Source organism: Belonocnema kinseyi, chromosome 1 (assembly GCF_010883055.1).
Source record: "Belonocnema kinseyi isolate 2016_QV_RU_SX_M_011 chromosome 1, B_treatae_v1, whole genome shotgun sequence".
Lineage (NCBI taxonomy): Eukaryota > Metazoa > Arthropoda > Insecta > Hymenoptera > Cynipidae > Belonocnema > Belonocnema kinseyi.
The window spans coordinates 17,039,651-17,048,688 of record NC_046657.1 but is presented as its reverse complement, the minus strand read 5'-3'; the positions used below and the strand labels follow the sequence as shown (position 1 = coordinate 17,048,688).

Below are 9,038 nucleotides of genomic sequence, written 5' to 3'. Positions count from 1 at the left end.
CCTCACTTTCCCACACTAACCCTCCCTCATTTCCCATCACCTCCCCTCCCTACCATCTCCTCACTTCTCCTACTAGCCCTACCGTCATTTCGCCTCACGCTTTTTACTATCCAGGCCCTCTTTTATCTTAATTACCCTAATTCACCTTCCCATAGTAGCCACTCCGCATATTCTCTAGCTCTCCCCCTTCATTTCCCCTCATTTTCCATACTTATCCTCCCTTACTTATTTCCTTACTTCCCCTACTTCTCCTCTCCTTACTTCCCCTACTTCTCCTCTCCTTACTTTCTCTACTTATCCTCCCTCTACTTCTTCTACCCTTATTTCTCATACCTTACATCTTCCACAGTTTCCTCCTACGTCCCGTAGTTCTCCAACCCTTACTTTCTTTTACTAAGCATACCTTTATTTGACCATTCTCTATCCCGCATTTTCTATCATTTACCCTTTCCCATTTTCCATACCTTCCCCAATAACGGCCCCATACTTTCACAACTCACGATTCCATTGATCTTTCAAACACTCTTTTTATTCCCTCACTTTCCCTATCCATATTTTTCCTACTTCTCATACTTTCCGTCCCTTCATTTCTCCTCTTTTTCTCTAATCCCCTCAACTCTTTTTTTTCCTACTTCTCCGCCGCTTCCCTAACATCACATTTCCCTTACTTCTATACCTCGATCCTCTCCTCTCTCTTCCACATCTCCACATTTTCCCTAATACTCTCCCCTCATCCGCTTTCCTCACTTCTCCTACTTTTTCTATCCTCACTTTCCCTAATTTTCTCATCCTCATTTCCCCTAGTTTTCCTATCCTCACTTCCCCTACTAGTCCCCTAGTTCCCAACTCTCACTTCCGCTCACTAACCCTCTCCTCATTTAATTCACTTTTCATACTTTCTCTCCCCACATTTCCCCTCTCCTACTTCCCGACCCCCACATTTTTCTATATTCTTTTCTCTTTCTAAACGTACCTTTACTTCCTCTACACCCTCCCCTCTTCTAATCCCCCTGCAAAAATCTACCATACTTCCCCTCACTGCTTCTAGTTACCTACCCCTAATTTACTCTTCCCACACTTCCCTATCCCATGTTTTCCCTCACTACCCAAACTTTCCTTAATTTATGTTCCTTTATTTATTCTCACTTCGCCTAACTCTGTTCCCCTAATTTTCTCTATTTTCTCCTCACTTCCGCACCTCCATGTTTCCCCTACTTCTCTCTCCTTATTCCTTCTAATCATTTTCCTTCAATGCCTCTCCCCTAATCCCCCTAATTCCTCACGTCCCCTTTTCATACTTCCCCTCACTTCCCCTCCGTGGAAGAAAGTACGAATGAGGAAACTATTAGACTTTCTGCCCGGGGCTACAAAACCCTAAAACTAAAAACACCAAAGACAAATAAAAAATTGTACCTAGAGGCTAATTACTCCTGCAGTCTGATGTACACTCTTCCTGCAATCCCTTGTAATGCCTTGTAAGTCCACCTAATTATTTTTCTAAAATAAAAGTTAATGAAATTTAAATGAGATTAAAATTCTATTTTAAATCCTATTTAACGTCCAACAATCTGAAATAATGTGTAGAACCAACCAAATCCTCTTCTTTCTCTTTTTTCTTTCTTTCGTCTTTCTTATTTTTATTCTTATCAAATCACAACAACAAAAAAGCATCTGTAAGAAATAAACACCAACTTTTCGGCACTCATAGAGCACCCTTGTCAAGGCGAAAAAATAAATAAAATAAAATTTCAAGCAGACAGGAACAGCATCGTGGTTGCGTTGTTGTTCCTACCTGCTTAAAATTTTATTTTTTATTTATTTTATTTTTTTGCCTTGATAAGGGTGCTCTATGAGTGCCGAAACGTTGGCGTTTATTTTTTACATATTTTTTGTTGTTGTGATTTGATAATAATAAAAGTAAGAAAGACAAAAGAAAAAAAAAACAGAATGAAGGGGATTTGGTTCGTTGCCTTATAATTTTTTTTCCTCTTCTTTATTTTTGTTCAAGGAGGAAAACTATTTTCTTTTCTTTCTTAGGAGAAAAAAGTGTTTTTCTTTATTAGTTTTTTTTTCAAATTTCAATAGGAACATTTTATGGTGGTTCTTCAAATTTGATCGTTGGTTTTCTGGTTCTATTTTCAGGAATTCTTTACATTAATGATTTTTCTATAGTAAATTCCTTATAATTTTTTTCGCGATTCAAGACATTTTGTGTCTAAACGAATTTTTGAAAATTTTCAAAATTAGGTTACGTCATGTTGAATTTTAGAATCACATTTTTTAATCATCCATATTTCTGAAATTTGAACCGATTTCGTCAGATTTAATCAAAATTAATTTCAAATGATTTCAAAAATTTCCAAACATATCAGAAGATTTTAAGGAATTTTAAAGAATTTCAATTGATATCCACGGGTTTTAAAAGGTTTTTATGGTATTTCCAAACATTTGAACTAATTTTAAAGGATTTCATCGGTTTTCATGAGATTAAAAAATGTTTTCACGGAATTTTCAAGCATTTGAATGTATTCAGGGGATTGAGTATTTACTACCAATGATTTTAATGAATTTAAAAGATATAAATCTATTTCTTTAAATTTGAAAAATATTTGAAATATCTAATATCTTTTAAAGATTTGAGGGTATTTTTTATTAATTTCAGTAATTTAGTGGCATCACAAATTATATAATTTATTTTAAAAGATTCGAAGAGATTTTTAAGAGTTTTAAAAAGTTTCAAGGGATTTCAGAAGATTTCAAATGATTTTTAATAAATGTTTTTGGGAATTTTAAAGATTGAAATAAAATTAGTAAGATTTTAAATCATTTTAAGGGATTTCAAATGGTGTTTACTTATTTTAATGGATTTTTACGATTTGCAAATGTTTCAAAGGATTTTTGAGAAACTTGGTAAATAAGTGAAAAAATTAAATTAAAATTGAAAAAAATAGATTAAAAATATTTCAAACATTTTTGTAAGATTTCTGCAATATCTTAAGGGATTTTAAGAGAAGCTTGGAAAATAAATGAAATAAAATTCAAACGATTCTTAATAATTTCAAAGATTTTAAAGGATTTTAAGGAATTAGAGAAGATTTAAAGACTTTTAATGAATCTCCATGGATTTAAAGGAATTAAAAAAGTTACGAGGGATTTGAATTTTTTTTGGAAAACTTTAATGAATAAGTGTAATTTAATTTAAATATTAAGTGAATATAAATTATTTTTACTTATTTTTATAGATTTTTACGATTCCCAAAGGAAAATTTTCAAGCAGTTTAAAGGGATTTAAAAGAATTTGAAAACATTTAAAAAATTTAAAGCGATTTAAAAGAAATTTGTAGGGTTTCCTAACATTTCAAGGGGTTTTTAGAATTATTTTTTGATTTCTAGATTATTTCTTTAGTATTTCTAGAGAACTGTTTTTAAATGGATCTTGACAGATTTCAAAGATTTTAATTTATTTAAAAATATTTGCAAAGCTACCAAGGGGGTTTAAAAATTTTTAAAGAATTTTTGTAGATTTCGATTATATTTGAAGGAATTTCAAAAACATCAAGGGAATTCACAGATTTTTTGTTGAATAATTTTTTTGTGCAGAATTACTATAAATAAATCTTTCCTTTGTAGTTTCTCTACTTTTTACATTAATTCTTTTAATACTTTTGTATTATTTATTTCAACCCTGATTTGCTATAATCGTTTTCTATATAATGATTTTTTATAATAAATTTCCTATAATCGTGAAAAAATTGTAGGAAAATCATTATAGGCTTATACTAATTTTCCAATAATATTTTTTTCGTTAGGGCCATTTAATCTCTATAAAATTCTATCTAAAATCTATAAAATCCGTGGAACTTTTTGCATTCTAGTTTACACTAAAAATCTGAGTACTTAGCCCCTCGAACTGTACGAAAAAAACTTGCCTCTGGTCGTCCGGCATGAATTGAAAAAAGCATGTTATCCCATAATATCTTTATTGTGGTATTTTTCTAAAATGCAGGGATCACAGTGGGTCAACGATTCAATTTTTCGGGAAAATAGGGTAATTTTTCTTCGAAAGAAAAGTAGATTTGGTTTCAATAAAAGGAATTTTTTCATTTTGGAATAACAGAGTGATAAAAAAATGAATAAATGTGAAATTTTTATAAGAAGCCGCAAATTTTATTAAGTCTAATTTTTAAATCAAAATTTAAAGTTATTGTTAATTTATAACAAAAATTAATATTTTATAGTATCTAGTATCATTTTTGATAATTGATGAAAATTGATATATCAACTTCAGAATTAATATATAATATTTTTATATACATAATCAAAATATTCCATTCTAGTTTTAAAAAAATTGTTAAAAAATTTGTTATCCTCGAAATTTATACCAATTTCAGGGGAAAAACAATAATTTCGTACTAAAAATACCAATTTCCAACGTAAAACACTAACACAATCCAAAATTGTTAAAAGATTCTAAATTACACTTAAATTATCATTCTTTTCGCTTGAAACTGCTATTTTTCGATGTAAACAACGTAACCTAGAATAGTTCAAAAACTATGAATCTTCTTTCAAATCTAATTATTTTAAATAAAAATTTCAATTTTCAAAACAAAAAAATAACACGAACAAAATCCGAAATTATTGAAGCTTTTACATTTTATTCTTTTAAAGAAACAACATTGGGTTAAAATCAAATAGTTTACGTTTAAAATTACCAAGTTTAAAAATGGTAAATATTCTTTGAAATCTAACAATTTTTTAATTAATAATACCAATTTCCAACGAAAAACACTTACATAATCCAAAATTGTTAAAAGATTCTCAATCTTGTTCACATTATAATTATTTTTGTATTGATATCGAATGATTTTTGTTTAAAATTATCAATTTCAGGTGTAACACACAAACATAACCTAAAGTTGTTGCAAAATTTTTAATATTTTTCGAAATCTCATAATTTTTATTGATCTTCAGGTTTGTAAACTTTATTATTTCTAACAAAATCATTGGATTTAATTCGAATGATTTTTGTTTAAAATTACCAGTTCCAAGGGAAATACACAAACATAACCTAAAATTGTTGAAAAGTTCGACAAATCACGTTTTTCAGGTTTGAATGCGCTTCTTTACCGTTTAGCGTTTTTTAAACAAAAATCATTAAAATTTTAATGTTCATGATTTTTAAACAATTATGAGTTATGTTAACATTTTGCTTAAAAAATTGGTATTGTAAAACGAAAATCATTATAGATTTTGAACAAAATAAAAAATAATTTAAAAATTTTAGATTATGTTAGTGTTTTTCGCCAGAAATTCGTATTTTAAATAAAATAAAATATTGCTATTTTTAATTTAAAAAATAATTAGAACTCAAAGATTATTTACAATTTTTCAACAACTTTAGACTATTTAGGTGCATTTCACCTGAAGTTGATATTTTTAAACAAAAAATCATTCTATTTAAATCCAATGATTTTTTATTGAATTAATAAAATTTTGCAAGCTTGAACAATTTCGGATTTTGTTAGTATTTTTCGTCGAAAGTAGGAAGATTTGTAAAAAAAATTAGATATCAAAGAAGACTAATAGTTTTTTAACAATTTGAGGTGACGTTGGCGTTTTGCATCGAAAATTGTTATTTTCAAACGAAAAGCATTATAATTTCTACTAGATTTAGAATCTTTCAACAATTTATGATTATGTTAGTGTTTTTTGTCGAAAATTGGTATTTTTAGTAAAAACGTATTTCAAATAAGATTCACAATTTTTTAAACAGTTTTAGGTTATGATAACAATTTTTATGCTAAACAATTTTTTGTTATATCACGTTAGTGTTTTTCATCTAATATTGCTATTGTTAACGAAAGTCAGTCAATTGCAAAGAATATTAATAATATTAATTTAAAAATAATTTTTGCACAATTTTAGGTTATTTTGACGTTCTACATCGAAAATTGGTATTTTCAAACAAAAATTCATCACGATTTGAACAAGATTTAAAATTTTCTAACTATTTTATATTATCTTAGTGTTTTTTTTTCTTCATAAATTGGCATGTTCAATTTATAACAGTTTTAAAAGTTCTAACAGTTTTAGGTTATGTTAACATTATTCATCGGAAATCGGCGATATAAAATAAAAAACATAAGATTTAAAAGAATGTTTACAATTTGAAATAAGTTTTCGTGTTAGTAATGTTTTTGTCTAAAAATGCTATTGTTAATAAAAAGTAATTAGATTTGACCAATCAGGTTTTCAATAAAAATGACCGCGAGAAAATGAATTAAAAGTTCTATAATTAAGTGAAAAGTTGTAAAAAAAAACAGTCTCAATGAAGTGTGAGATCTTTTTTTCAATTTCTTTCGATTAATCATGTCACATTTTGTTTTTTCTACTCTTTTTGCGCAAATCTTTGACAATTTTCTTTTGCCTTTTTTTCAATATCAGTTTCTCAATTATAGAGGATTTGGATAAAAATAAGGAAAGAAAGGAAAATAGGAGACTGACTGTGATCTCTGAAAATCTACGTCTTTCCATTAAGTAATGTTGAGGATAAAGAGAATATCCATATTTTGCAATTTTTTTGCAGAATGGTCACGACAGGGAAACATGCGCAAAAACTTTGCGCGCAACAGAAAATCGTCGTCCTTCCCGCGGTGCATTTCCCCCACCCGCACAGAATTCGGAGCCGGTGCAACTTGGCATTATGAAGCAGAAAGAGGTCGCTATCTCACCAGCTTCCACCTCTCGCCCGCACAGGCCAGCTACCCTTGATTTTGAATTGAGACGTCCGTCAATCGGCTGTACACGAGTCCCACCGATTAATAATCATTTTAACACGGAAGTCTTTGACGATACTAGTGGAGCAGAGAGGACGGGGTTCGAACTTAATGTCAATGTAGAATGCAGTCCTGTCAAAAATAGAGGTGGGTTCACTTTTGAATTTTTTAACCAATTTTACATGTTGGTTTGTAGTTGAAGAGTAACTATAATTTCACTACGCTGATCTAAGTGTCACAGAACTTTACTGCGCAACTCTGAATGTTATAGAAATCTACTGCGCATCCATAAATCCCATAGAACTATACTGCGCAGTCAAAATTCAGAGAATTCTACTGCGCATTCAAATCATCTTATGGCTGCGCAATAGATTCATATGGCACTTACACATGCGCAGTAAGTTTCGAAGGCTCTTGTAGTCACACAGAACAATCATTGAATCAAATAAATAAATAAAGAAGTCATGTTTTCCCTGTTTTCAGTGTTCGGATCGCCACCAGGGGCGTCAAGAAGAAGCGATATTGTCTTTGAGCCACGTTCTTACACAGAACCCTACATGAATGTTAATCCAGCAATCCAGGTGGATCAAACTCGAAGTTTCACTTCCGTGAGTTTAACTCTACGGCCACCTTCTTCGGATCCGCAACCGCCGATTGAAATTCGGTCGCAGGGTTCGAGCTTAACCTACTCAACATCTTCCTCAGACCCACGAGGCTTTCAAAGCAGCGTTCAGATTAGTGTTGCTGCTGCGAGAATAAGGCCTCCGATGGCTCCCACGAGGCCTAGTAATCTTATTCCCTCAGGTCAATTCAGCAGTCTTCGACAACCGGCAGGTGTGTATTCAAACATTTTAGTTTAAAATTTAAATGGCTAGCGTTTGTGACTGCGCAGCAGTGTCCTGTAGGTTTCATTGATGCGCAATAGAGTTCTATGACACTTATAGGTGCGCAGACGATTTATCTGATCCTTGTAGGTGCGCTCTAGGGTTATCTGGTACATATAGGTGCACACTAGAATTATATAATACTTATAGGTGTACGCTATGGTTATATGGTACTTATAGGTGCGCACTAGGGTTATATGTTACTTATAGGTGCGCAGTAGAATTATATGGTACTTATAGGTGCGAAGTAGGGTTTCATGGTATTTTTATGTGCGCAGTGGAATTATATGGTACTTATAGGTTCGCGCTAGGGTTATATGGTACTTAAAGGTGCGCACTAGATTTCTATGGTACTTATAGGTGCGCAGTAGAATTTTATGATACTTATATGTGCACAGTAGAATTATATAGTGTCTATATATGCGCAGTGGAATTATATGGTACTTATAGGTACGAAGTAGGATTTCACGGTATTCTTATATGCGCAATGGAATTATATGGTAATTATGAGTGCGCACTAGGTTTCTATGGCACTTATAGGTGCGCATTACGTTTATATGGTACTTATAGGTGCACACTAGGATTATATGGTACTTTAAGGGTCGCAATAGCATTATATGGTTCTTTTAAAATAATTATTTTATTAAAGAGAGAGAATTTCCAACTAAAAAAATAACTTTTTACTATCTTTTAACCAAACAGTGGAATTTTTAAGTCTAAAATACAATTTTTTCAACAAAAAAATTAATTTTCAACCAAATAGTTTAATTTTTTACAACATTTTTGAATTTTCAAACCAAAATGACGTAATATCGCCAAAATACATGAATTTTGAACTAGAAAAGTTCAATTTTCAATTAAAAATATCAATTTTAAATTCAACCAAAAACAGTTAAATTTTCAAGCCAAAAAGACCAATTTTTTCGAAGACAGTTGCGTTGACCACAAAAAAATTCTTTTCAGTCAAGAAATATAAAATTTTATCCAAATAGTTGAATGCTCAACTAAAAAATATATAAATAAAATATATTATTATTTTATTATTTTTTATTTAAATATGAATCTAAAAAAAATTGAATTTTAAAAGATTCGTTAGATCCTCACTTCGTGGCATTATATAGTACTTATAAGTGCATACTAGGATTCTATGGTACTTATAGGTGCGCAGTAGAATTATATGGTACCTGCAGGTGCGCAGTACAATTGTGTGATACTTATAGGTGCGCAGTAGGGTTTCCTGGTACTTCTACATGCGCTGTGGAATTATATCGTACTTATAGATGCGCAGTGGAATGATATGGTACTTACAGGTGCGCAATATGATTCTATGATTCTTACAGATGCGCAGTGGAATTATATAGTACTTATAGGTACG

The 9,038-nt window shown here is 30.7% G+C and overlaps 1 protein-coding gene across 3 annotated transcripts in view; it reads left to right on the top strand.

Annotated features, from left to right (window-relative positions):
- LOC117168889 (mitogen-activated protein kinase kinase kinase 7-interacting protein 3 homolog) overlaps window positions 1-9,038 on the top strand; it is a 52,570-nt gene that overhangs the window by 16,785 nt on the left and 26,747 nt on the right. For all 3 annotated transcript variants that reach the window (XM_033354808.1, XM_033354799.1, XM_033354817.1), the window contains 2 exons: window positions 6,590-6,926; window positions 7,263-7,613. In XM_033354808.1, the coding sequence (XP_033210699.1) occupies window positions 6,590-6,926; window positions 7,263-7,613 (688 nt within the window). The remainder of the gene's footprint in view (window positions 1-6,589; window positions 6,927-7,262; window positions 7,614-9,038) is intronic.